The 27,758-nt window shown below is 56.7% G+C and overlaps 1 protein-coding gene across 5 annotated transcripts in view; it reads right to left on the bottom strand.

Moving 5' to 3' along the window:
• Window positions 1–27,758, bottom strand: part of GOLGA3 (golgin A3) — a 42,183-nt gene that overhangs the window by 8,876 nt on the left and 5,549 nt on the right. For 3 of the 5 annotated variants that reach the window (XM_042910106.1, XM_042910107.1, XM_042910108.1), the window contains exons 2-17: window positions 27,118–27,406; window positions 24,016–24,294; window positions 21,321–21,433; window positions 17,592–18,253; window positions 17,100–17,211; window positions 15,197–15,503; window positions 13,043–13,245; window positions 10,078–10,215; window positions 8,555–8,716; window positions 7,923–8,291; window positions 6,867–6,944; window positions 5,850–6,113; window positions 4,689–4,783; window positions 3,788–4,004; window positions 1,374–1,517; window positions 587–784 (exon numbers count right to left, since the gene is read on the bottom strand). In XM_042910106.1, coding sequence (XP_042766040.1) covers window positions 587–784; window positions 1,374–1,517; window positions 3,788–4,004; window positions 4,689–4,783; window positions 5,850–6,113; window positions 6,867–6,944; window positions 7,923–8,291; window positions 8,555–8,716; window positions 10,078–10,215; window positions 13,043–13,245; window positions 15,197–15,503; window positions 17,100–17,211; window positions 17,592–18,253; window positions 21,321–21,433; window positions 24,016–24,294; window positions 27,118–27,226 — 3,450 coding nt within the window. In that variant the 5' untranslated portion in view covers window positions 27,227–27,406. Of the gene's footprint in view, window positions 1–586; window positions 785–1,373; window positions 1,518–3,787; window positions 4,005–4,688; window positions 4,784–5,849; window positions 6,114–6,866; window positions 6,945–7,922; window positions 8,292–8,554; window positions 8,717–10,077; window positions 10,216–13,042; window positions 13,246–15,196; window positions 15,504–17,099; window positions 17,212–17,591; window positions 18,254–21,320; window positions 21,434–24,015; window positions 24,295–27,117; window positions 27,407–27,758 lie in introns of those variants that run through there. The other 2 variants (XM_042910109.1, XM_042910110.1) reach the window with 2 other exon arrangements.

Here is a 27,758-nt window from a genome sequence, read left to right as displayed (position 1 = left end):
CAAAGCGTGCCTGTGAGTCAGGGGCTATAAACGCAAATACCGTCACCGTGAGGCAACCGGGTATGGCAGGGGTGGGAACCGGTGCCAAATAAAAGTCGACAAGCTCTCTGATCGCTGGGTACTTTGAGGCGGGAGCCGGACCGGGCTGCTGACGGCCCCGTGGGGATGGCACCGGAGCGCCAGGCCTTCTCGCCAGTCTCAGAGAGGCTGCAGAGCCAGAGGGGCTGAGAACAGAGTCTGGAGAGGGAGCCCCCCCCCGCCCCACCCAGGGTTCAAGTCCCATCTGTGACTCACAGAGGGAAGGACCCCTCATGACCGGCGGGACCCCTCGAGCAGGGAAGCTAACGGACTGGTCACAGCATTCACACCTCAGTCGGGGGCGGCGTCAGGAGCCCCCAGCTCTGCCCCACACCCCAGAGCCGCGAGGCGGGTTTCTGACTCCACCAGACCCCCTCCCCCGTTTCCGCATCTCTGCGGTGGGGCAGCGTTCTGCTTCAGGGGCTGGGACGCATGCGTGAGGCCACGCCGGACACAGAGCTCCCTGCCCTGCGGCAAGGCCCTGCCTCCGACAGAGGAGTCTGAGCACCTGGAGGTTCAGCTGGACCAGGTCGGCCTCCCTCTTGGCTAACGCGGTTTCTAAGATGCTGTTGTGTTCCCGCAGGGCCGCGTTGGACTGCCCCAGGCCCGTAAGCTTCCCTCTTTCGTGCTCCAACTCAAGGGCCAACTTCTTATTCGACTCCTCCAGGCGCTTTATCTTCCTCCTGAAGCCTCTGGACTCTTGCAGCTGAAACAGACGGAAGGCGCGGGGAAGTCACCTAATCACATGTGCTGGCTGATGAGCTAGGTTCCTGTACACCAGAAACCGAGTGCCCGGCGCTAGACAGCCACCCCCGGCCACAAAGAACCGCGGCCAGCCCAGCTTTCTCCTGGGAGCCCGGGACGCTATGGAGAGCCCTTGGTGACATCACCAACTGCCACGTGCAGCATCACCCAAAGCCACGCCGTCTCTGGGCCGGAGAGTCACGGGAAGTTCTTTACCAGAATAGATCTTCTCGTTACCTGCAACCTGAGCATTCAAACTGGGGACATTTTAGCCTTCGTGGTCTAACAACCCCTATGCTGGAGGGGTGCCTGAGAGAATGCTGGGCGACCACGCCTGTGGGGAGTCCAAGCAGTAAGGTGTGTGTGTGTGTGTCCGTGTGTGTGTGTGTCCGTCCAGGACCCAGACAAACGGGCCGATGGCACACAGAAGCATGGTGTGGATGTGAGCCGCGGGCCGGCTCCTGCCTCTGTAAGGCACCTCTCTGCCTGCAGCAGAGCTGCATGGGGGCAGCAGGGCCTGCCCGGCTGTGTGAGGATGAAACCTGGCCTACCTCATCCTCCAGCTCCAGCACCTTCTCCCGGTACTCCTCCAACTCCTGGCTGGTCAGTGAGATGATCTCCTGGAGCTCCTTCTCCAGCATCGTCTTGCTGTGGCCGACGGCCTGCAGCTCTGCCTCCAGAGCCTGGATTCTCTCCTAACAGCCAGGACAGGAAGGTGGATTTGCTCACGGGTTTCAACGTGGCGTGTGACAGGCGCCCCCCCTCACTCCCCGCAGGAGAGGGACCTACGACCTGTGGCAGGGAAGCTGCACCAGGCAGAACGGAACTACCACCCGGTGCACTGCACACACTCGCCCTCGTCTCCACACGTGATGTGTGTTTCTTAGCCGTTATACTGAAGGACGGTCTACTGTCCATCTCGCTCCGGCCTCACTGTACCGATAATCCACAGTGAGTAACCTGCCGAAGGTCCCGTCTGACAAGTATAAACACGGACGCTGTGCGTGGGGGACGGCAGGCTCCACGTGGCACTTTACGGCCTGCCCCTGACACGTGTAAGCCCCAAAATTAAAAATCAGGCAGCGAAAGATTTTCAACTTAAAGGAAAGCTGCAACTTAATACATCTCCCCCTCCCGTTTTAGAAAGTAAACAGGTAAAAGCAGCATGTGATATTCTCGGTTTGGTAAGAAAACAGCGTGCTGTGACACAGTGTCTTCCCGCTCAAATTCTTCAGTGGGGAGGAGACCATAACAAACTTCATTTAAGAAGAAACAATCCCTAAAAGGATGTTGGATAGGAACAAACAGAGGCACGTCAACTAGTCAGGTAAAACTTCACACTGGCCGAAGCTGGCAGGGTGTGTGACACCCAAGACCGCGTCGGACTCACAGACACGGGGGACGCTCGGGGCACTCTGACAGCCTGCATCACAGGAATAAAAATGCCCCCCAAGGGGCGCCTACGTGGCTCAGTCGGTTAGGCGTCTGACTTCAGCTCAGGTCGTGATCTCACACTCTGTGAGTTCAAGCCCCACGTCGGGCTCTGTGCTGACAGCTCAGAGCCTGGAGCCTGTTTCAGATTCTGTGTCTCCCTCTCTCTGACCCTTCCCTGTTCATGCTCTGTCTCTCCCTGTCTCAAAAATAAATAAACGTGGGGCGCCTGGGTGGCGCAGTCGGTTAAGCGTCCGACTTCAGCCAGGTCACGATCTCACGGTCCGTGAGTTCGAGCCCCGCGTCAGGCTCTGGGCTGATGGCTCAGAGCCTGGAGCCTGTTTCAGATTCTGTGTCTCCCTCTCTCTCTGCCCCTCCCCCGTTCATGCTCTGTCTCTCTCTGTCCCAAAAATAAATAAACGTTGAAAAAAAAAAAAAATTTAAAAAAATAAATAAACGTTAAAAAAAAAAAAAAAATCCCCCGCAAGCCCAGAGCCCCTGCCCTGCTGGCCCCATCCTCTGTCCTCCTCCAGGACAACCTCCATCCATTTACCCTAAAAAACCATCCGGAGCAAAAGGCTTTTGCCTTCCTTCCAGCAGGAAGAGCAGGCAGGTGCCCCTCTCCAGGGTCCCTCTTCTCCTGTCAGCAGAGCCACTCAGTCGCCCGCAACCCGGACACCGGGGGCCGCCCCCTCGCTAGCCCCTGGCCTGCGCCGTCGACACACGGGCTCTCCCTCCCAAGGGAGCAACGTGCTTCAGTGGCCCCTCCTTCTGGCTGTTCCGCAACCTTCGTCTGGACCTGTCATCTCTCAGCTACTGCAGGAGTCCACGCGGTCTCCCTGTTACAGCCTCGCCTGACCCCAGATGTCCTCGACCACCGCCCGTCAATGCCCACCACAGAAGAGTGAGATCTCACCCTGCCCGAGTCGCCGGTCAGCCCTCCATCCCATGCCAGCCCCAGCTCAGAGCCAACGCCTGCCCACCTGCACACACCCACACCCCTGCAGCAGGACCCCTGCCCGACCCACTGCACCCCTTAGATGCACAGCACAGATCTTCCTGCACACCCTGCACAGGAACATTCCCCTGCAGAGATGCACCCCCATCTACTCTAATGCCTCCTGTTTACTCAAGACCAGTTCAAATATTACATCCTTCAAGAAGCTTCTCTGGACTCTCCAAATACGCCCCGACCCCCCTACACTGGCACGCAGGCTGCTCACAGCACTTTACCCGCCCAGGAAATTCCTCCACAGACGCTGAAGGGGTGCGGGAAAGGACAGGGGTGGGGAGACCGAGGGCCCGCACTGAGGGAGCAGGCAACGGCGTGCTCCTCGAAGGACCGCCGGGGGCTGATCTGTGCAGTCACGCTGCTGGCATGCGACACTTCACAGAAATGCCGCCTACACGCTAGCTCCGCCCCGTCTCTCCAGACTCTTTCTCAAGGTGTTCCAAGCAAACGTTTGTTAAGACATCAAGTCCCCAGAACCGAGTGCACGACCGGCTGACTGGCGGGAGCGGACGGGTTACCCACTTGCAGAGTGAGGTCGCTGCCGCCGCCAGAGCCCTGGGCTCTCAGCTGGCTCAGCTCCGCCTCTGCCGACTCCTTGGCCGCGAGGGCCTCCTGCAGGCGGCGGCTCAGGATGCCCACAGCGCTCTCATAAGCCTTGTGCTTGGTCTTCATCTCCTTCTGGGCGCTGCTCAGGTCTGAGCCCAGCCGCTTCATCCTCTGCTTCTGTTCCATGATGGCCCTAGGGCGTGACGGGCGCACAGAGAAGGCAATCTGAACTCCCTTCCCACGAGTCCTGAGTCCTCCGAAGGACAGGCTCTCGCATCCCCCCCCCCCCCCCCCCGCCGCCCCACCCCAGCCCCGCCCCAGCTGGCTGCTGCACCTGCCAGGCCCGATCCCGTAGCGGGGGCCTGTGTTGGCTGCCCCCACAGAGACCAGCACAGCGCTCACGTCTGCCCTGCTCCCCTCCTGGAGGGGGTGCTCTTGTGAGGGCAGAGAACACGTCTGTCCTCCCAAACAAACTCTTCTCAGATAGCGGTAAACATCTTAACAAACCTGCTTACAAGCAACCTCCAAGGGACGAAGGCAGAGCAGGGCAGGACACGGGATATGCCACAGGGTTACAGGCCCCTGAAGGCTACCCGGCGTGCGTATACACGGCAAGAGGGATACACGCAAACGTTGGCCCTGCCTGGGGACCCGGCAGGGGGAAAGGCGTTGCCACACGCCGCTGGCATGTAATAGACACACAAGGGGAGCGCGTGTTAACCGTGAAACTATGCAGCCACGGAACTGTGGTGCGATCTGCTCTCCAGCGGTAACTTTGGAGTCTGACTTCCTTGGCTGCCTGTGAGTAGGCCCCAGCAGAGCTCAAAGCTGCTCACGCCCACCCCTCCCGCCCGCACATGCCTCAAAGTCCACTCACTTGGTGGCTTCTTGCTGGAGCTCCTCAATTTGCTTCTTGAGCACCTCGTTGGCCTCCGTAAGAGCTACGATCTGCTCTTTATCAAACTGCAAAGACTTCAGAAGAAGAGAGGAAAAGACAAAGTGAGGAGACCAAACCTTCCCTGGGCGGCCTGACTCTCGGGACCAGCCTCCTTGAGGGCAAATGGTGCCGTTTCAGGGCCACCCTCAAGGACAAGGGCCCTGACGAGGACCCTGACAGACAGGCTTGCCCTTCGTATAAATGACTTCTTTAGAAAGGTCCAGGGTGCTGGAGGGAGTGCCTGGGAAGGACCGAAGGCTGGGGTGGAACCCCCTGGGATGCAGCCCTCACCCACAGTCCCCAAGGACCACTGCTGCCCGAGCCCCCCAGGCTCCTCTAGGCCCCCCAGCACCCGCAGGACTGAACTACAGACGGATGATGGCCTCCAGCCCCGCGCTGCCTCCCACCTCACTGGCTGCCCTTCCTCATTTCTTTCTGTACGGTGAGAACCGCCTCCCGGGACGGGCTGGGTTCCCCACAGCCCCGAGCACCTCAAGGAACACGTGACCTGGGTGCTGCAGGTGTTACCCCCCAGGTCCCCGGCTCCTGGTAGCTCCTCTCGTGCCCCCTTCTCCCATCTGCACCTCCCAGGCCCAGCCTGCAGCCTCACCCAGTCTGCCCACCTGGGTCCCACCTGGCCATCCAGTGGGACCTGGGAGACATCCCACAGGACGGAGCCCTTGGTCTCCCCCGGCTGTTCTGTCACCCTCTCATCTCAGGAAACACTCATCCGCAGGACAGGAGTCTGGACCGGGGTCCTTTTGCCTCCACACTCACCTCCCGTGGACCACAGGGCCCCTCACATGTCGCCAGCCCCCTCCCCCGAAAGCCTAGAGCTCACAGAGCTGCTGTGGCGTCACCAGCCAGCCCAGCGCCTCCTCCCACATCGTGTCCCCCACACAGGGCTCCCGGCTTCCTGCCCGCCTCAGACTCTCCCTCAGCTCTCCCAATGCCAGTTCCCAGAGGCCGGGCCTCGCCCGTCCCTTCTTCTGTCCATCTATCCCTCCAGGACAGGGGCTCCAGGCGGGACTGGTTCCAGGCCGTCCTGCCCTCTACCCGGACGCAACACACCCCTGGGCACATCTGGCTGAATTTCCGGACCTGTAAGTGCGTCTCCATCTCGTCGCGCTCCCTCTGCACCGCCTGCAGATGCCCCTCGAGGTCGGCCATCTGCTGACGGACGTGGGACGCTTCCTTCTGCAGGCGCACATGCTCCACGTCCACGGACTTCTTCTCCCCTTGAACTTTAATTAACTCTTGCCTCAGCTCCTTCAGCTCCGAGTCCAGCCTCTTCTTCGTGGCCTTGAGCTCACCAATGAGCTGGTCCTTGGAGGTGGCATCCCGCCGGTAGGCCTCCACCATCACCTGCCCGATGAGACAGAAGCTGCAGCCGGGACAGGGCAGGGTCTTGGGGCTCACGCGGCTTCGACCAAAGTGCTCACCACTCGTCCACAGCATAACGCCTCTTGGACCACAGAGAACACATCCCACCAAGTCCAGGACACCACCAACTGAGGCACAGCATCAGGTCACGCGCCTAAACACATCTGGGTGATGTGCACAGCAGGTGTCGCCCGGCGGCTTCACCTTCCTCGGGCCCCAGGCTCCTGACGGGCCCTCCCCCCACCTGCATCTCGGCACAACATCCGGCACCACTTCTAACTGTCCCTCGGGTCGCCCTTCCCCAAACCCTTGGTGTCGGCCACACTTCGCACTCATCCTCCGACAGCCTCCATCAGCTTTGTGGACACAGAACGTGCGTCCCCACCCTCTGCGCGAACCAGGGCTCCCTTCGGCGCCACGTCGGGGCGGAACTTTCTCACAGACACGTTAACAGAAGAGTCCGTCTGTGCTGCAGCAAAGCACACGCCCTCCGACGTGACGGCAGAGTGGGATCGTGTCACAGATGCCGACCCCACTCTGAAGCCACATCCCGACCTGAGACATTGAAATACAAGAGGTGAGGCCGTCGCTTGGAATCAGTGTCTTTAAACAGCATGGCAGAGGCCTAGGTGTCGCCTTCTCCTTGACCGGTCTTGTTCTACGCAAGTGATTGAACCACACGGGACCTTTCTCCACACTTACTGCACATGAAGAAAACCGACAACACGTTTTTACCTTTTGTTGAAGAAACTGCTCCTTGACTTTCTGCGTCTGCTTCCTCAGAGTGGCAGCTTCCTGCTGCAGGTGCCCCACCTACAAAGGACACGCGTGCCCACACGTTACGCTGTGGGAGCTCCGTCCCCCGCGCTGGCTTGACTCTGGGTCCGTGTGTCAGGAGACCCACCTCCAAGGCTGGAGAGACAGCCTCCCGGGGGACGGGGAGGCCAGCCACCAACCCACCTCCCACCTCCCTGTTTTCAGGACAGTGTCTCTGTCCACAGGGTTGCCACCAGAGACCCCACAACAATACAGGCAAAGCTCAAATGGGACGCGGAGTGCCTCCGGGGTCCGCTGGCGTCCCTCTTACTGAGCCAACAGTAAAACCACATTCAGACCCACCCAGAAGGTCCCTGACAAGAGACTCGCCCAGGGTAGTGTTCGCAGGGGAAACACGGACTCCTTTCACTCTACTTCCCAGAGGAAAACCTACACCAGTTTCCTCGCGCCGGACGCTCGGGGGTGGTGGTCTGAAGGCAAACCGTTCCCGGCCACTAACTATCGCTGTACACCCCGCAGTCCTCCTGTTCCGTGTGTGAACGTCTGCCTGGGTCGGGTCACGTCGCAACGTCACGCTGTCAGCACAATGGCCCCCAAAGCGGCGAGCCGGCTCGTGTCCACACGCGCCCCTCTGTCTCCCGCCCTCGCCCACTGACGCACGACCGTCCCACCACGTGTCCAGCAGGCCCCACCGCAGGCATACAGCGGGGAAGATCCAAACGTTCTACATAACTTTTCCCGCGTCTGAGCTCTACGTCATCTGCAGACAGACGCTGGGGTTTCTCGGTAGCTTACTGTCCACACCCCACACGTGACTCGCTTTCCCAGCCCCGGGCGTCTACGCTGCCCGCAGTCAACGGGATGGGAAGCACGTGCCCTGCAGGCGTGGGTCCCTCCCCGGCAAGCGCTCTCCCGCGTTTCCACAACCAGGAGATCAAAGACGGGACGGGACAACTGCCCTGGCTCTCACACGTGTGGCCTCCGCTCCCAACGAAACGACAGCGAGCGCGGTACCTGGCTGGACTTGACGGCCAACTCCTGTCTCAGCTGCTCCAGAACCTGCGACGTCTCCTCGGCGCCCTCTGCCAGGCGCTGCGCTCCCCTGTCCAGCCCCTCCCCGCCGCTCCGGGCCGCCTGCAGGGCCACCTCTAAGACAATCTTCTCGTTCTGCAGGGAGCGGATCGCGTCGTCCCTGGAGGCGGCCTCCTCCTGCAGCTCCTCCAGCCGGGCCTGCAGCTCGTCGTAGCGCACCTGCGCGTCACCCAGGGCGCGCTCCCGGGCCTGCAGAGCCTCCTGCGCACAGGTGAGCTGCTTCAGCAGGTCGAGGTGCTCCTGCCGCAGGGCCTCAAGCTGCTGGTCTCGCTGCTGCAGCGCCAGCTTCACCTGGAAGACAGGAACCAGGGTCGGCGTCCTGCCCCCGGAATGAGAACGCCACCCGGCCCCCTCCCCCCCGCCGCCCAGCGCACGGACACGAAGTGCTGGCACGTGCGGGGGACACCCGGCCGGCACGGCGACGGCGGCCGCTCTGATGTGACGTCGCGACGAGTCCGAAGGACACAGCGCACAGACGGGCACCGCGAGGACAGCCGCACGAGGACGGCCGTGTGTGGCACCGGGGCGCCCCCACGAGGCCACGGAGGGCTTGCCTGCTCCAGCTGCTGCTCGAGGGACGCGGCCGCGGCCGCCACCTTCTGCAGCTGCTCCTTCTCGCCCTCGAACTCCTCCAGCCTCCGCTGCAGATCCTCCTCCACCATCGTCTTGGCCTCTTGGATCTGCGCAAAGGCAGCCTCCTGGTCCAACATGTCGGCCTGAGCACAGGAAACCGTGCTGTTTAAAGAGCAGGAAGACCCGCCACCCTGGGGAGAGGCCCTTGTCTGTCACCATCACGTCCCCAACCCGCAGGCAGAGGAGCCCGGGGCCAGAGGGGCCAAAGGCCGGTGACCTCCGGCCGTCCAGTCCACTCTGCTGACCCTTGGGACCGGCTGAGGGAGAAGCCAGCAGGCAACCCAGGTTTAAGAAATGGGACGAACCGGGGTGCCCGGCTGACTCTTGACCCCAGGGTTGTGCGTTTGAGCCCTGGGTTGGGTGTTGAGATGACTTAAAGCTTAAAGAAAAAAAAAAGAAAAAGAAAAAGAAAAAGAAACGGGATAGAGTGCTGAACGACACCCCCATGGCTGCCTCTGCCGTGAAGACAGGCTGCAAGGTGTCCCTGCTTTGGGGATGTGCCACTGGGAACACTGTCACTGAGCTGGTAAAACCAGACCGAGGCTGGGGGACAAGAACGGATGGAGTTCTTTACAATTTGCTCACGCAGATAAGATCCAACGCCTACGTGTGTTTCCCGAGGAAAAATGTCAGCTTCTAACTTAAATGTTTCCAGGTCTTTGGCACCAGGCCCCTGCCATGACGCGATTCTCTTCTGTCACCCGCCTCACCCGTGAGGACACGGGGGCACGTGCGGAGAAGCAGGAGAGGGGCGAGCGCCAGTCACGGGACGCTGACTTTCCACATCCTCAGCACAGAAGCGCCAGGCCACACGCTGCCCAGACCTTGTGCACCTTCCTTCCTTCTTCCCAACAAGCCTACTGAGCAGGTGTCACCGTCCTCATCTCATAAATCAAGGGAACAAGGCTCAGAGAGGGTAAGGAATGGTACAGGGTCTCACAGCTAAGGAGAACAGGCCAGAGCTACTGCCCCCACTGCCCGGGAAACAATCTGCAGGTGCAACTGGCCACATCCTAAGTCGCTCGTGTGCTTGCTGGGGGGCCAACAGAAACACAAGCTGAGTGCTCAGAGACAGGAAATGCTTACCACTGCGAGGCTGTCAGAGACACGGCATCTCAGAGACACACGCACTACCCTCCTCCTGCCCACCTGCTAGCCAGCACCTTCCCAACCGCGGGGCCGAGTGCAGGGCTCCAGGCCCACACAGTTAGTGGAAGATAAGTCACCGCCGGCAACTCAGATCAGACAGACGGATGAGTTTCCAGTGACGTGAGGAACAGAACTGCCGAACCCTGAATCGCTGTCACTTGTCCAAAAGGTTAGTTTAACAGACATCTGAATGGATAGAGTATTACTGTTTACGCACACCCATCTGTAAGTTTTCTCAACCTTGACGAGTGTCGCAGCGTGAAAAGAGCAAGCCCCAGAGCTGCCTGGCCCTCACCTCGATGCCCTGGAGCTGGATGGCAATGCGCTCCTTCTCCTTGATGGATCTGTGCTGGGTTTCCGTCAGCTGGTGGGACAGGGACACGTTCTCAAGTTTCAGGTGCTCCAGGAGGCCTGCCTGGGTCATCTGTCCAACCTTCAGAGAAAAATTCCACAAGGTAGAAAGTGGCTAGATTCCAGACACAAGCACAGCCCGGCCCACCCCAGAGGCCATGAAAGTGAGGGTCCTATCCAGTGACAACCGCAGGGGAAACTGTTCCCCAGGACCCTACTACACAGGGCTCACTGCCCACCCTCCTGTCACCCATCCTGACACTGGGGCTGTCTGTGTGTGCCGAAGAGGGGCAGGCTGGCAGCCCGGGGGCCAGTGGTCAATGCCCCCAAGGCTACATACGCACTTTGTAGCAAAACCTACACAGAAGTTCCTGCTGAAGGGATTATCTGAGGACCCTCAAGGTGAGGGCTCTCACCTGGATGGCAGGGACAGCAGCGGCTGGAATTTGCCCCAAAAATGACCTGTCCAACTATGACCGGCCACATCTCACGCCTTGGCCTCTCAGTGCCTAACTGTCCGAGATACTCACCAGGCTGACCCTGGCCATTCCCAGGAAGCAATCCAGCCTGGGGTCAGACCCTGGCTGTCACAGACTATTAGACCTCCTTTGACCCACCACCTCTTACAGAGAAGGTGCCCAGCTTTACAGCACAGCGTGCCAGCCCCAAGACGGGGCTCGGTAAAGAGAAGCCAGGGGACACGGCTCTGTGACCGGACCTTCGAGCACATTACTTCCAGATACAAGGTGAACACTCGTTGACACTGTGAGATGCCACATGTGACCACAAGTTGTGAATTTTGGGGTCTCAATGGAAGCTACCCAGAACAGGAAAAGGTACCATTTGCTGGGACTGTGTTTTGTTTTGTTAGTTTCCTTATTTCAAGGCATCCCTACACCACACGTGGGGCTCAACACGTAACTCCAAAATCAACAGTCACATGCTCTTCCAGCCGAGCTGGTCGGGTGCCCCTGCTGGGACTTGTGTTTTAAGGCAATGAAAGAATAAAAGCCACTCTGCTCTGTGCTGCCTCCTGAATGTGCCTGGCAATACTTCCGTGTTACCAGGGAAAGAGGGAGAAAACGCCCTCACCCAATCAGGAAGGCGGATCCTGGAATCTGGAGGTGCCTGAGAAAGTCAGGTACAGCTGACTCTCCTCCCCGGAGCCCCTCCTCCACTCTACCCTCCAACTTCATTTCTGACTCGGGGCAAGACACACAAATGTAGCTTCCTTAACTGTTTCGTGTCTCATGTAAAGGCACCATCACTGCAAGCTTGCGTTAACGTGCATGGTGATTTATTTCCAAGTATGTTGGAAATAGAACAAATATGTACCTGCGGGGTCCTTTACCTTGAAACATACGTAACAAATTTAAGAACATTTCTAATTCATATATTTGTAGACTGTAGATTTTTTTTTTAATGTTTATTCATTTTTGAAGGAGAGAGACAGAGTGTGAGTTGGGGGGGGGCGGGTGCAGCGGGCAGAGAGAGAGGGAGACACAGAATCCAAAGCAGGCTCCAGACTCCAAGCTGTCAGCACAAAGCCCAACGTGGGGCTCGAACCCATAAACCACGAGATCATGACCTAAGCCGAAGTTGGACGTTCAAATGACTGAGCCACCCAGGTGGCCCCCTGTAGATTTTTTTAAGTTTATTTACTCATTTTGAGAAGGAGAGAGAGTGTGCAAGTTGGAGAGGGGCAGAGAGAGAGAGAGAGAGAGAGAGAGAGAGAGAAAGAATCCGAAGCAGGCTCTGCATGGTCAGGTCAGCGTAGAGCCTGATGCAGGGCTCAAACTCAAAGACCATGACATCATGACCAGAGCTGAAGTTGTACGCTCAATCGCTGAGCCACCCAGGTGCCCCTAGATTTTGTTTTTTATGTTTATTTATTTATTTTGAGATAGCGAAGCAGGGGAGGGGCAGAGAGAGAGGAAGACACAGAATCCAAAGCAGGCTCCAGGCTCCGAGCTGTCAGCACAGAGCCTGACGCGGGGCTCAAACTCACGGACTGTGAGATCATGACCTGAGCCAAAGTCGGACGCTCAACCAACTGAACCACCCCAGCGCCCCTAGGTTTTATGTTTTAAAAGAGCATTTAGTGGAGTTAGTATTTTATATCTTCTACCTGAGAATTAAAGTTTTAGTTAGTCTATAATATTTCATCCGAACAAAGAAAACCAAAGGGAGAGAGAGCAAAACCCGTGTCTGCATTCAAGAAGAAGACAGAGGCTGACCAAAGCACCACTCAGCACCCTCCTAATCAACCTAATTAGTCCAAGGCCCCAAGACTTGGAGCAAAGTGCCTTTCAGCCACTTGCCTGTCATCCTGACCGCCTCTGGAGCACGATGAGCCCAGAGCAAGGGGCCTTGAGGGAAAGTGCAGAGACCAGCATTCCTCTGCAGCCTGGACAGACACCTGCCCTCCCCACCCCCCAGAATCCGAGGCTGACACGCCTGCACCCCAACAAAATGGAGGGCAGTGGGAGAGCTCACGCCGCGAAGACCTGGTGGTCAAGGAGCTGGAGCAGAGACCAGCTCCAACCAGGAAGGGGATGCACACTGTGCCCCTTGTGTGTCAGAAACCACGTCCCAGGAGGGCAGCGACCAGGGCCCAGAGCTGGTGCCAGAGTCCCCAGACCCGGGCAGACGTGGGTCTGAGAGCTGGGTTCAAACCACGACAGGCGCCCCCCAGGGGGGGCTCGTCACAGAACGAAAAATGATGCGGCAGAAGCCGTAAGACCCCTCGTGTCAGAAGGTCACGGACGGCGGCTGCTCCGCAGGCTGGAGAAGAAGCTAAATGAGCGGCGAGCAGACTTTCCCTAAAGGCAACCGTGAGACCTGAAAACAGAAGGACTTAATTTAGGGAAAAGGCCAGGGTCCCACACGAGACACGTCCGGGGCCGTACCTGGATGTGGGCCATCTCGCCCTGCAGTCGGACCCGGGCCTCCTGCGCCAGGGCGAGCTGCTGCTGGTACCACTGCCGCACGTGCTGCAGAGACGCGATCTCGGCCTGGGACGCCTTCAACTTGCTGCTCAGCGTGGTCCGCTCCAGCTGCACCTGCTGTAGCTGGCTCTGCAGGCCCGTCATCTGCTGTCGCAGGTCGTGCACTGAAGGCAAGCACAGCAGCTCAGGGCACCCACTCCTCAGGAGCCCGCAGCTCCGCACCGACGCCCCACGCAGACTCGGTGTCTCCCCGCGGACGCCCCACACAGACTCGGTGTCTCCACGCGGACGCCCCACACCGTGTCCGTCTCTCCACGCGGACGCCCCACGCAGACTCAGTGTCTCTGCAGAGGTCACACTGCAGTTGTGGATGCTGAACCGTGGCTCCCGGAGAAGTACGGGAGTGAACGGATCAATATACAACCTTGTCTCGTGAGCTTGTGTACAAAGGCACTTTACCTAATCTGTACTTTTGGCCCATCGATACTGAACTCGCAGCCAACGGCACCGTAATTCACGCCCGAAGGAAGCTCACCGAACACACGGAACTTCCTCCGCGAGACACGTCACAGACGTCTCACACTTAAGAGCACAAGATAGTGCTTGGACTTCACTTTAAATACAAAACCTCCCTACAAAGCACAAAGACGCAGAGGCTCTGACACTAGACCGGACAAGGGCACCCGCTCACACAGGAGAGCAGAGCACCGCCTCACCCCCTCAGCGGGAAGCGTGAATGTCAAGCGGCACCAGCCGTGCTCAGCGCTGCACCTGCCTGCGACGGACTGTCCTGCTCCAGGGTTACCGACAAATCTGAGTGTGCCCGTGAACGCGTAGCTACAGACCTGTGGGTACCGAGGGCCAACTGCGTGCCCGCAAAGCCACTGCGGGCGCCCAGGCGGCACCTGGTATCGTGCTAAGTGCTAATTGCACCAAAACCTGGCTCCCTGACGTGGTCAACTCTTGCCACTGATGAGGGCAGAGCGGGAGGAAAGGGGGCACGAAGTCACGGATGACCTAAATCACAGTGCAAACCAAAGTGGCCAAATATTAAGAAAAACACCTACCATTCTAAGGACAGTTCCCAAAAATTAAAAAACAGACAAGAAACCATCTCAGTTTAAGAGGATCCACGACCTCTTGTCTGAAATTCTTGGGGCCTGATGTGTTTCAGAGTTCAGACTGCCAGCACCTCAGAAAGGCGACCCCAGCGAGAACCACAGGAGACACGCCGTCAGCTCCACGAGGGCGTCCACACCGCACTGCGGCCCTGTGTGAGTGCGGTCAGTGCCGCTGCCCGACGGGCTTTGGTCATCAGGCCTCGCAACCCAGACTTAACGATTATCTTGGTGCTCAGCACTTCCCGGATTTTATAATTTTCTCAAGGGACTGCGTATCAGGAAATGCCCGAAGACTGAAAACAGTCTATGGCGTGTTTCTCGGCCAAGCAGTTTCTTCTTTCTGGTGCCAGAAAAGTCTCTGTCACAGCAGTCCGTCACTCTTTGTTCTCTGTCATCACATCTGAAGCCCCGTCTCGCGGCCTTGTGGCCCTCCAGAGCAGCCCCCCAAGCCACCCCTCTGTTCTGCGAGGGGAACCTCGTCTGCCCGGCCTGCACCAGAGGCTGTGAGGTCTGGGCCAACCGTGGCTCTCCGCTGCCCCCTGCCCTGCCCCTCCTCCTCCCGTCAGCCAGCACGGAGGTGCTGCGAGCACGCGGGCGGTGCTGGGCACCCAGCGGGGTGTGCGGCACACGCCCCAGGATGGGAAGACGGCGCGAGGACAGGGCTACCACAGGTTCTCTGTGCACAGCCTGCCGCCACGTCCCTCCGACACCAGCGTCCCACTTGTCTCTCCCTCCAGAGGGGACTCCCACAGGGATCCACCACCGCCAAAAGCTGCGCTTAAAGTAGGAAACACAAAGGTTTACTCATCAGCAGCGTCGGTTTTCAACCTTTTAAGCACAACCTGCCGTTCTGAGGAAAAAGCGAGCAGCGCCAGCCCCCGCACGACAGGCTTTGAAGGCGGAGCAAGGCAAGCAACGTTACTACCAACTAGCAAGGGTCTAGGGTTCGCCTCCAAGACCTGAGTCCGCTCCGCCCCCCACCTGCCGCGCTCACCTGTGTTGTCCTTGCTGAGGATGCTCCTCTGCATCTCTTCCACCTTGGCCACGAGTCGCCGGTACTGCTCCTCGGCCAGCTGCAGGTCGCTGTTGGACGATGCCAGGCTGGCGTTCTTGGCTTCCAGCATGTTCTGCAGGTCAGTCATGGCTCGCTCCAGGTCCCAGCAAGACTGCTTCAAGGTGTCCACCTCCGAACTGAGCGAGTCCTGCTTCTGCTGGCTGCTGTGGCTCTGCTCCACCTGTGCCTGCAGCCTCGTGCTCAGGGCGGCCAGCTGCGCCTGGAGCTCCGCCTTCTCTTTAAGTGCCTGGACAGACCCCCGACCGGAAAGCGACTCTCAGACGAGTCACTGCCACCTGTGCGTTAAGAGCGCCACCGAGAGGCACCGGGGAGACTCAGAGGGAAGCACCGTGTCTCCTGGGCTCGCAGCTGCTCTCGCACCAACCGCTCTCCCGGGAGGAGGCCGGTCCTCCACACAGGCCTGAGGGGCAGGAGGGGTGACCAGAGCCGCTCACGCTCTGCGCAGCAGCGCGCGAGCTGTGCGAGCACCCGCTCGCCCGTGAGGACGTTGGAAAACACATTTGTTCAAAAAAGAAACGAGTGCAGCACGGCGCACACGCACGCACCCCAAGAAAGAACACCAGGCATGCTGAGGGAGCCCCACGACAAGTGCCGTCAGATTCAGATCTGGGACCGTGCCTCCCGGGAAAGGCCCCCTGCTACTGCGCACGAGGGGCTCTGAGGGGCTCCAGCCGGAGCCCGAGGCCCGGCCCGGCGCTGGGTGGCGGCACCGCAGGGACACGAGCGGGAGGTGGGGCCTCCACGAGCAGAGGCCTTCGGGCAGCAGAGAACGTCTGAGAGACGGCGGGAAGGCACGTGCCCTGTCTGCCATCAGCATCTCCCGCCCACCCAAAAATCCATCTGTGAGACGTGTGGACGGGAATCCCAAGGTGCAAAGACGGGCGGACAAACGCACGTCAACACGCGTGAGGGGAGAAGCAACACGAGGAAGACGAACGTCAAATTCAGCAAACGGGACGACAAATACCCCAAAAATGCAGTTAGGTGAGCAAACACAATGAGATTCTGCAATAACAACAACTTGGATTTTAACAGGGCGGCCAGAAAGGATCACACCCGCCACAATCCACACAACTCAAGAGCAAGTCAGTATCCTAGGAGGGCAAGAAGGTAAAGTAAAATAAACACAACCAAAGGTTCCTACATCACTCACGGGCCGGAGGTGCAAACGAAGCAGAAATGCGCTGGATGAGGTTCTACAGGGACAGTGACAACCACGTGCCACCACAATTCACCTTGAAATCGCAGCGACCACCACCAGGTTTACGTGCACAGAGGGGTCGGTCTGCGTCCCTGGACCACGTCATTCAACAAACCACACCAGGCTGGAGAGGAAGCTATTCCCGCCACGAGCCGCTGCCCCACACCCTGTGCTGGGACGCGCTCCTGAAGGACACCCATGCCGCCGCGACACTGCCTCTGTGCCCGTGTGTCCCCTGCTCCCCACACCAAATGGACACGGCTGAATTCAACTCAACAGATTTACCCCACTTGCCAAGGAAAACTGAAAATTAAGGGGCAGAAAGAAATGGTTTTCAGGAGTAGACTGAACAGATACAGCAAAGCTCACGTCAGAAAAGGCAGAACCCGCAGCAGAAAGTGTTCAAGGGGCAAAGAGGACACTTTCACCAGTGTCTTTTACGGCGAGACCCGCCAACGGGACCGTCGGGCCCGCATCCCAGAGTCAGGACCGACATACAGGGAGACACCGAGCCACGCAGGCGGACAAAGGGTGAGGACACAGAGGACTGAGCACCCAGCCCGCAGGCGCGCACACGCGCCCCGAAGCCGTGGCGCCTGGCCGGCCTCCAGCGTCCGTTACCTGACTGGCCTCTAAAGACAACGCCTCCAGCTGACCCTCGAGTCTCATCTTGTCTTTCAGGGCCTGCAGCACCGCGTCGTGGCTCTCCGCGGCGGAGCTTTCCAGGGACACGCTGGGGGACAAAGGCACAGAGCATCAGGCGCCAGCTCTCCTCACGCATCCAGAGTCTCTGGGCTCCCCACACCGCCGCTCCAGTCCCCGCCACGTGATAAATACAGTTGGCAGGTTTCAGTGGACCACTGACGCTCTTACAAACGCTCCCAAGAAACCCTCTGGGGAGCTGGTCGGCCCAGGGAAGTATCCGTGCAGCTTTAGACACGAGTCTACGTAGATACGGGAAACAGCATCCCTCAACACTGGACGCGGTTCCTGACCTGCTCCCGCGTCTTACGGAACGACAGCGTTGTGTATACAGAGACGTTACACACTCAGGACGTGACGAGGAGAAACCCAGCACCGCCGGTCGGCTCTGGCGGTGGAGGGAGCACCCACCTGCTGCAGATGCTGTCTGTCCGGCTCCGCGTCTCCCCGTTGACCTCCCGTCCCTGGTCCTGGTGCTCGGCCGCCGCGGCCTGGAGGACATCCGTGATGGAGGGGAACTGGCCCAGGGCGGCGGCGGCGATCTCCCGGCCGTTGACCACATAGGAAGCGTCGCGAGTGCCCACGGGGTCCACCAGAAGCCCGCGCGTCCCACGGGTAGACACGCTGCTGAGGGAGGAGCTGTCGCTCTCGTTCCCGTCAGCCTCGGACGTGTTGTCGCCCGTCAGGGACGCGTTCTCCAGGTGGTCCTCGGCCTCAGGACACGGGCTGACCTCGGACACTACTGACGTCACGCTGCTCCGGCTCTGCTTCAGGGCGCCCCCGGCAGCGTCTGCGGCCGGAGCGTTCCCACCACAGCTCCCGGCACTGGAGTCGTCTTCGGTTTTGTAATCGGCCAGAGACCGGATTTTGCTTGGTTTGGAACTTCTTTTCCCCTTGGGATGCGCCAGGAGCCCCAGGCTGCCCACCTTCGGCCCTCGGGGGACGCTGGTGCGCAGGAAGGAGTACTCCTTTGTCAGAGCCACCGGGCTGGCACGGGGCAGGGCCTCCGGGTTCAGCATGAGCTCCGGGTCGAGCGTGCTGGACAGTCGTGCTCTGGCCGCAGGCTGACTGCACTGGGGAGGAAACCAAAGTACAGAAATCACGTCTACGAGTGACGGCAGCGTTCAAACCTCGCGGCCCGAAAGGCTGCACCGGCCACCCTCCCCGCGCCAGCCCCGGGCACGCGCCCCGCACGACCAGGACCGCACGGCATTCCCACGTGTCCGGCAGGCAGGGCCTCACAAAGCTGTCCCGTCAGCCCCGCGCACGCACTCTTCTCGACAGGCTCAACCACGTCCACATCCAAAGCGGCCCTGCTGGGTCACAGCCACCTGAGACGTACGATCACTCAGGGGCTGGGGAGCCGCGCTTCCAGGTATGCACGCCTGCTCGCGCCGGACCGCTTGAGACTCCAAACCATTGCCGTTTCAATGTAATTCTTAGGTATTTCATCATGCTGTTGCCGTAAGTATTCGCTTTTCCCACTAATTTTATAACTAGCCGTATTAGGCTAACTGTCGATTTTTTATACTTGTATTTTCAACTGACGATTTTCTGAACCCTCATTATTTTAATAATTTAAAATACATTTTAAGGTTTATTTTATTTTTGAGAAAGGGGGGGGAGAGAGAGAGAGAGGGGGGGGGGAGGGGGGGGAGAGAGAGAGAGAGAGAAAGCACACGCTGTCAGCACAGATCCCGACACGGGGCTCGAACTCACCAACTGTGAGATCATGACCTGAGCCGAAGTCAGATGCTCAACCTACTGAACCACCCAGGTGCCCTTATTTTATAATATTTTAATATATTAGAATTTTTTTCACTTGATTCTCTAGAGTTTTCCAAGGCATTATCAATACCTGCAAATAACATTTCTCCTCTTTTTCAATATTTATATCTCTTATTTCTTTCTCTTACATTATTACTTCAGCTAGAACTTCCCTAACGGCTTTGAATGAGACAAAGGATGACAGAAGATAGTGTTCCTTGATGCTATTTCAAAATGACTTTCTCTTAGAGACGTAGCCAATCCTAGGTTTACTCCACAAAGTCAGTGCTATCCCAACAGGGCAGGGGGTCAAGGAGGAGAAAGGGAACCATCTCAAAATGATCCTGGGATGTGACGAGAAGAATACCAACTAGTGAGCAAAAATAGCTAAAAAAGACGGGGCGCCTGGCGGTTCAGTCGGTTAAGCATACAACCTCCGCTCAGGTCTTAATCTCACAGCTCGTGGGCTTGAGCCCGTGTCGGGCCCTGTGCTGGCAATGTGGAGCCTGCTTGGGATTCTCTCTCACTCCTCTCTCTCTGCCCCTCCCCCACCCATGCTTTCTCACTCTCTCAAAAATAAATGAACTTTAAAAAAAAAAAAGAAAAATGAACAAAGACTGACACAAACACGCAAACAACTAACACGTAAAAGGTGCTCCCCGACAGGAGGTACTGTTGTTTTCACCTGTCGGAGGACAAAAGCTCAGTGTTTGTTGTTTTAACGTTGCCAAGGATGGCCAACACTCACAGTCTCATCCCTGCTAACGGGGGTATAAACCAGTCCAGCCTAGCCAGAGCACACTGAATATCCAACTAACAAATACATAAAGCCTTTTCCCGATAATGTGAAAGTCAACGATTTGCCCACAAGAATATAACCAAGACGCAAAACGTTCACTGCGGCATTGTTTGCAATTTCAAAAATGTAGCAACAACCGGAATGCTGACCACGAGGTTGGTTAAGGAAATGCGGGTAGACTACTGCATAGGGTGAGGCGGCCCCCACTCTGCACTCAGGACACAGGGAGGAAGGCAGCATGGAGAGCTTCTCATCATCTACGCCATGTGAGGATGACGTCTGAACTACGCTCCTCACGTAAACGAAATATTCCTAAAGAAATACCCTTCTGTTTCTCCTTCAGTAGTTTTTGTTCACTTGTTTTGCGTATTTTGACTTTTCACAAACACCTTTTCAGCAGCTACTGAGATGATCCTAGGCCCCTTCACGTGGACCTACCCCCATAACCCACGATGAGGTCTGGCAGATTCTCCCAGTCTGAACCAACCTCAAAACACCTCTCCTGCAGTCATGGATACGCAGACAGGTGGTGCTGACTGGTCGTGAGCACGTCACACGCCGCACACACGGGCCTCTGCACTCACACAGGCAGCCGCGGACCCCAGTGCAGCCAGACGTTCAGCTCTAAGCTTCGGTGACAGCCGTGCGGCGCCAGGCCGTGGGGACTGACTGAGACTCCGGTCCTCACACCGGACCGCGCCTCCCCAGGCTGCATTCTGCCCCAGCTGGCCCTGCCCCAGCATCTTGCAGCCACCCTGCCTTCCTCGCTTCTGAGCAAGCAGGGATCATAACTTGGTCAGACCAACGTGTGACAGACACAGTGCCTGTTTCCATCACTTTGAGAGCGGGTATGTTACTGAGGGCTAAGAAAGTATCCTTCCATGTAAAGTTATTATTTATTTAAGTAATCTCTACACCCAACATGGGACTCAAACTCATGACCCTGAGATCAAGAATCACATGCTCTTCTGACTGAGCCAGCCAGAAGCCCCCAAAAGTATCCTTCCATTTAAACCACCAGTTATGAGGCACCTGGGTGGCTCAGCCGGTTCAGCCATCTGATCCTTGGTTTCGGCTCAGGTCATGATCTCACAGTTTGTGGCTCAAACCGCATGTTGGGCTCTGTGCTGACAGCTCAGAGCCTGGAGCCTGCTTGGGAGTCTCTCTCTCCCTCTCTGCCCCTCCCCCTTCACTCGTGTGTGTGTGTGTGTGTGTGTGTGTGTGTGTGTGTGTGTCTCAAAAAAAAAAAACAAAAAAACTTTTAAACCACCCGTGTTATGTGTATATTACATAATTTTTTAAGACAAAGAGTGATGCTAAATTTCACATTTAGAATCCTACACTGAACTCCCGACATATTAATCACCTAATGTTGCATGAAACCACACAGGCCTCTAGAAGATAGAGTGTGGACAGGCCCTTGAGAAGGGGAGTGTGGATGATCCCAGGGTCGTGGGATAGAGCCCTGCGTCAGGCTCTGTGCTGGGCACAGAGCCTACTTAGGATTCTCTGTCTCCCTCTGCTCCTCCCCCGCTCATGCTCTCACACACACACACACACACAAGGAGACTCACTCTTTCCTGCTGGCGCTTCACCCGGTACTGTTTGAGCTGTTCTTCGAGCCGTCTCCGAGCCTGAAGCCGGACCTGCTCCTCCTTCTCCAGGGGCAGGGAAGCCTCTGTTGAACCTGCCGTGGAGGAACGACCACTTAGTGACTCGTGACGCACGAGGGCACAGAGGACAAACCAGAACAGTGGCTTGGCTCTTCCCATTCAACTACCAATTAAATATGATTTAGCTCCAAACAACACACAGCCGTCCAGTTTGAAAGAGCTATTTCCAGATGGAGACAATCGTGAGCTTCGGACACCGACCACAGACCAGACGTGCCCGGTCAAAGACTCACCGGTCGAGCACAGGGTCTGTGCTCACAGTTCCCTAGAGGTGTCCAGCTGGGAAAATGGACACAGGTCACCCGTGGACTTGTAGTAACAAGAGAAGTAAATCTGAAGTCAGTGCCAGAGCCGATGTTCTGAGGTTCAGGGACCCTCAGCTCCCACTTGGCTCCGACCACGCTTGTGACTAAACATAGGCGCACACAGAGAGCAGTGCCGACGGAGCGGGGCCCAGGGACGGGGGACGTGAGCCACCCTGGCATGTGGCCACGGTCACCAGACATGCCTTCTTCACATGGTTCCATCTAGGGACACAATCTGACCCACAGCTCATCTCAATCCCTACAGTGAGTCATGTTACAGTACAGCTTTGCAAAATCAGAAGGTTCTCATACAAGCAGTGCTCGGAGGTTACTCACTAGGGAAAAGCACTGTCACAGGGACGCATTCGGGACTCACCTGAAAGTGAAGGCCACGCAGGTGTCCCCGCGAGGCCTGGGGCTGGTTACCTCAGTTTCCTGACAGAGGCAGCTCCAGGGCAGGGGCCATGCTCGAGGACAGAAGGGGAAATGACAACTTTTGGGGCCAACAACAGATTTTAAAATATCTCAAAACCCCAATCTGTATTTTGGGTAATAAAAGGGCTGAATAGAAAGCAAAAGGCACAATGGCCCCAGGGTTCTTTCACACACAGCAGACGTGTAGACGTGTACACAGCACGCCGCCACGCACACAGGCAGGGTCGGCTGCTGCGCTGAGAGCAGGAAAATGTCACAATTTAACCACTTTATAGACCGCATCATCTTCAGATGTGGATTCTGAGGAGATCAGCAGCCGTTGTCTTCCATAATCCCTCAGACCTGAGCACAGGCCAAGAGCATCGCTAGGAACTCACCGAGTTACCACTAATGTGTGTGCTTATCACCGAAAAGATCTAGTAGTTTTCACAAGGCTCAGGGGTCCATGTGGGAAAACCCTAGGTGTCTATGGCCTCAAGCAGGGAGCCCCCAAGTCAGCAGACTGAGGGTCGGGTACACACTCACCAAGTGAGCACCTGGCATTAGGGCTCACAAATCCCTACGGTCAAGAATCCACACTTTTATATGGCATCTCTGGACTTTAGTGTTGACAGTTAAAATTTATTTTAAGTAAGCTCTATGGCCAACGTGGGGCTGGAACTCACAACCCCAAGATCAAGAGTTGCACACTTTGCAGACTGAGTCAGCCAGGCGCCTGCCCTAAATGTACAGAATTTTTATAAAGACGCTGCAGCCCTAGCAGAATAACGTCTGTGGAGAAAAGGGCAAACAATCCAAAAGAAAAATGGGCTAAACAAATCAGCAGACAATTCAGAGAAACGACCCAATGGCCAGCAGGTGAAGAGTGCCCGAGTGATCAGGGAAGCATAAGGAGCACAGCGCCTCCGGGCACAGCCGCCCAGCCGGTGGCGAGAGTGACAGTAGGGCCTGTGCGTGCAGGGGGGGGCCACGTCATCTCACGGTCACATCTCAGCGGCCACAGGCCTCTGCATGACGGAGGTAAAGACGCCCCCACCTCTGACCAGGAATTGCACTCCTGGGACAGAGCCTACAGAAACTACAGCGGCGACACCGTGCCCACGGGCGCCAGGGCGCTCTTGCCAGCGCCAGGGGTTCCGGCCAACGAACAGAAGTGGAGACCCACCCGGCCACGCACGGGGCCCCGACCAGCCTCAAAAGCAAGAACATGGAGTCGCATCAGACAACCTGGGGCGACCTCCACATAGCACTACGGAAAACACAGGATGCTACAATTGACTCCCTTTGTAAGAAACGACCAAAAACACCCGAAACCTGGCTGTTTAGAGGCCCGTGAAGGGTCATGTGAGAATGTGGCTTACTTGGAGGGGAGGGAACGAGGTACTGAAGGGGAAGGAGAGGAAAAACAGCGTGTGTGGTACGATCCCTTTATGTAAAATTATGTATGTCTGTGGAGGAAAAACGTGTTGGAAAGAGGCCTGGACGTTTCTAGGGTTCACAGTCTGCCAGTTTGTGACCTGTTTGCCCCTGGGTCCCCAGGGGTAAGCGCTCATCAAAATGATTCATAGAAGAAAGATTTTGAAGTTTAACTCCCCACTGTCTGCTCACCGTCCAGCGTAAGACATGCCGTGCACAGTCCCTCGAGCCCAGACCCTGAGCCGCACCCTCAGCGTGACCACGAGGGAACGCCGCTTCTCTCCAAAAGGGAGCTGCACGCAACACGCACAACCCACCACAGCGACAGACCGGTGAAGACGGAGGGACGAGCAGTGAGCGTGTCTGGAGGGTGGGGAGCGACGGGGGCGCCGCAGGAGGAAGGGGAGGGCAGGGAGGAGCCGGCGGGAACGGATGCTTACACAGTTGTGTTTCTTGCATAGGAAGACTGAGTCTGAGGGACTGCAAAGCTTCTTTTCTAACACTGCCCTCAGCACCAGTCCCCTGAGACTTCCTTAGGTTGTCATGGAAATCAGCCACACCTGCAGAGGCCTCGGGACCCAGTGGGCTCGTGGCGGGACCAAGAGGCGATGCAGGGTCTGGGAAGAGTGGCGTCGGCCCGTTCTGACAGGTGTCCCCCTTGCCAGGTCCATCCAGGCCTCGCCCTCCATCTGCGGCTCTATGGGCCTCGACACTGGCACCTGCAAGAGAGAGTGTGCTGAGCCATCACAGTGTCAACCACGAGAGGCAGCTGCATTTCAGACATGCAGAGAAGACGGGACAGAAGAGACTCCAGACGTGCGAGCATGAGCCATCTCCAATGTCCTAGGAGACCGTTCACTCTGGCGGCAGAGCAGGCCGGGCTCTCCTCACGTGGGTGTGGGGATCGGACAGCTGCTCGCCTGCCAGGGCCAGACACCCTCATCCGTGGACCACCCTCACCCTCCGCCCAGTGCTTGTGGAATTTAAGTAGTAATCTTCCTTCTCATTTAAACAATGAGGGACACCTGGGTGGCTCAGTCGGTTAACCATCTGACTTTGGCTCAGGTTATGATCTCATGGTTTGTGGGTTTGAGCCCCGTGTCGGGCTCTGTGCTGACAGCTCGGAGCCTGGAGCCTGCTTCGGATTCTGTGTCTCCCCCTCTTTCTCTGCCCCTCCCCTCCCCACTCGTTTTCTCTCTCTCTCTCTCTCCAAATAAATAAATAAACTTGAAAAAAAATTTTTTAAACAAGACCAATGAGAAATCTTATGGAAGTCTGCTTTTAAAAAACAGCAAAGGAAAATAAATGCTGAAAACACAGCTGATAATGTTTCTAACAGACACCGGTGACACAGGGCTGATTAGTCATGCCTCACATTTACAAAGGAATAATTCCAAAGTCATTTCAAAGCATAAGCGTATCCTCCAAAACGAGAAATCTAAGGTAAAGACGTAGATTAACTGATCAGAACACTTATGGCAAAGCTGAGCACAGAGTCAGAATCTGAGGACAAAGAGACTGTGCTACTGTTTGATCGACAGTTGTTAGATAAACACCCAAGTTTAACCAGTGATGACCATACATGCACATAGCAAGCTCAGTTTCACCGCTAACATTATTACATGTGGATTTGTCATACACTAACTAAAATCTATTTCCTTGTCAAAAGGAAAAAAAAAAAAAGACTTCTTACAATTAAATGATTTTTACCTTCCTTGCCCCCTCACCCTGGTGGGGGAGCCAGTCGGCAGTCAAGAACCAAGATGGCGCCTGGAGGGAGGGAAGGAGGATCCAGGGGTCTCTGGGTGTGGTTCCAAAGGTACCTAAGTGCAGCAAGGCCTCAGCCTCCTATGGGGATCCACATCACTTGGATCCCACGATGTACCCGGTATGAATCCAGGGAACTCCCCTTTACCCAAGCAAATTCAAAATGGGTTTCTGATACTTGAAATGTGAGGCCCAACCAATACAGCTACTCACTGTCATGCCTCCCCAAGAGGAAAAACAGAATACAAATGGGGCACCACAGGCTCAAAGCAACAGTGAGGAGACCGGACCACAATCCTGACCTGACCTCAATTCTTACTCAAACAACCCTTTGGGTCCATGCTGGGTGAGGGGGAAGGGGAGCCTGCATTTCAGATACTAGATTATCATTCTGAGGAGCTTACAGACCTGGAAGAGTCTCTACATCTTCCTGTTTATATGACAAAGTAGTTTTTTAAGCATTATATTGCACTTTTATTTTTTTTTTTAATTTTTTTTAATGTTTATTTATTTTTGAGACAGAGAGAGACAGAGCATGAACGGGGGAGGGGCAGAGAGAGAGGGAGACACAGAATCGGAAGCAGGCTCCAGGCTCTGAGCCATCAGCCCAGAGCCCGACGCGGGGCTCGAACTCACAGACCGTGAGATCGTGACCTGAGCTGAAGTCGGACGCTTAACCGACTGAGCCACCCAGGCGCCCCAACACTTTTAAAAAAACCTAACAGAGGGGCGCCTGGAGGGTTCAGTCGGTTAAGCATCCGACTTCAGCTCAGGTCACGATCTTTTGGTTTGTGAGTTCAAGCCCCTTGTTGGGCTCTCTGCTGTCAGTGCAGAGCCCACTTTGGATCCTCCGTGCCCCCTCTCTGCCCCTCTCCCATGTTCTCTTTCTCTCAAAAATAAACAAACATTAAAAAAGAAAAATCTAAAAGGCCAAAAAAAGACCATTGTTCCCAAACACAAGCCAAACTGCAGATAGATAACAAAGATGATGAAACAATAACAAACAAGGGCCACTAGCACTTCCTACTGTGTCTGAGGACCTGTGTACCATTTCTTTCAGCCCTCGTGACCACCCAAGGGTGCAGGCACCAGTAATCTTCCACTTACACGAGAAGAAAGTGAAACGAGATCGAACAAGGCCCTGCTCGAGGGTTCACTGTCTCAGTGACGGATCTAAGAGCCGGCTCCCTGTCTGTCCCACCGTTGGATCCTTGGTCTCGGGTCCCTGCTGTTAGCAGCCTTGCCTGCTGTTGAAGGAGCGGGTGCCCGAACATCATTTTGCAAGAGGAAAATGCAATTTCTCCCAGCGAATGAGTACATCAATACCTACAACTTTGCACTGACACATTGCACTGACCCTCCTAAACAGGAAGGGGCCTCACAACCGAGTAACTTATTCACCCTGTACTTCTGATGAATGAAGAACCCATTAGCTAACCTGCCAATGTGATCCAATAACCTTGGATCACTCCCGCACCGTTTGTGTATCCTAAAGGTAGATGCCAGGCAGGTACCACCACAGAACCCTTACGGAGACCGGTGCTGGCGCGTCTGCCGGAGCAGAGAGCGGGCAGCTCTCGGTCTGACACGCCCGGCACGTGATTTAAAGTTGGCATCAACTAAGAAAAAGCGCTCACAGGATCAGTAAAAACAAACTCTGGACGAAAAGTTCATTACGGTCTGAAGCACCACAGTCTTGTTCCAAAATGCAAGGTGATCCGCCGCCTCCTGTCTAAAGGCAAAGCGTCAGCAGCACAGAGTAACCGGCGACTTACACGGGGCGTCAGCCCACTGGTCAGGTGGCACCGGTGACCCTGGGGGCTCTGGGAGGGCCTCGGGGTGAGCTGGGGTGCCACTGCTGGGTCCGGCCGGCACTCTGTCCATGGTCAGGACGGCACAGGCTGGACCGATACTCGGGGGCTGCAAGCGGGCTGCGGGCGGGTTCGGTCTCGGCCATTAGCAGCAGCCCGGGGCTCCTGGGAAGACCCGCACTAGGCCGTCCATTTTGGGAAGACGTCCAGTCTCATAAGTGGCTTGAAATCAAACCCAATAACATCATGATACCTGACAGGAGGGAAAAGAGAAAGAAGGCATCATGAAACCTCATTTGTCAGATTTGAAGTAACAATTGCAAGACTAACATTTGGCTCCCGATTCACATCCATGTAATAAACAGGTTTATTCATTCAACAGATAACTCCTGAGTACCTACAATATGCTAGGTTTGAGGGTAAAGTGCTGACCCACCACACCGGGGCCCATTCCCGAAGGGAACCAGCTGGCGCCAGGGCAGAGCCACTCTGTAACCGGACCTGAGCCCCACGTGTAGCCCCTCGCAGGGACAGGCCTTGGGAGGCTGAGGAATTAAGCTACTTGTTTAAATTTAAGAAATCTGAGTTAAATAGCCACGCGTGGC

The sequence above is a fragment of the Panthera leo genome, chromosome D3 (assembly GCF_018350215.1).
Source record: "Panthera leo isolate Ple1 chromosome D3, P.leo_Ple1_pat1.1, whole genome shotgun sequence".
NCBI lineage: Eukaryota > Metazoa > Chordata > Mammalia > Carnivora > Felidae > Panthera > Panthera leo.
The sequence above is the reverse complement of the archived record's forward strand: the minus strand, read 5'-3'. Positions and strand labels throughout refer to the sequence as shown.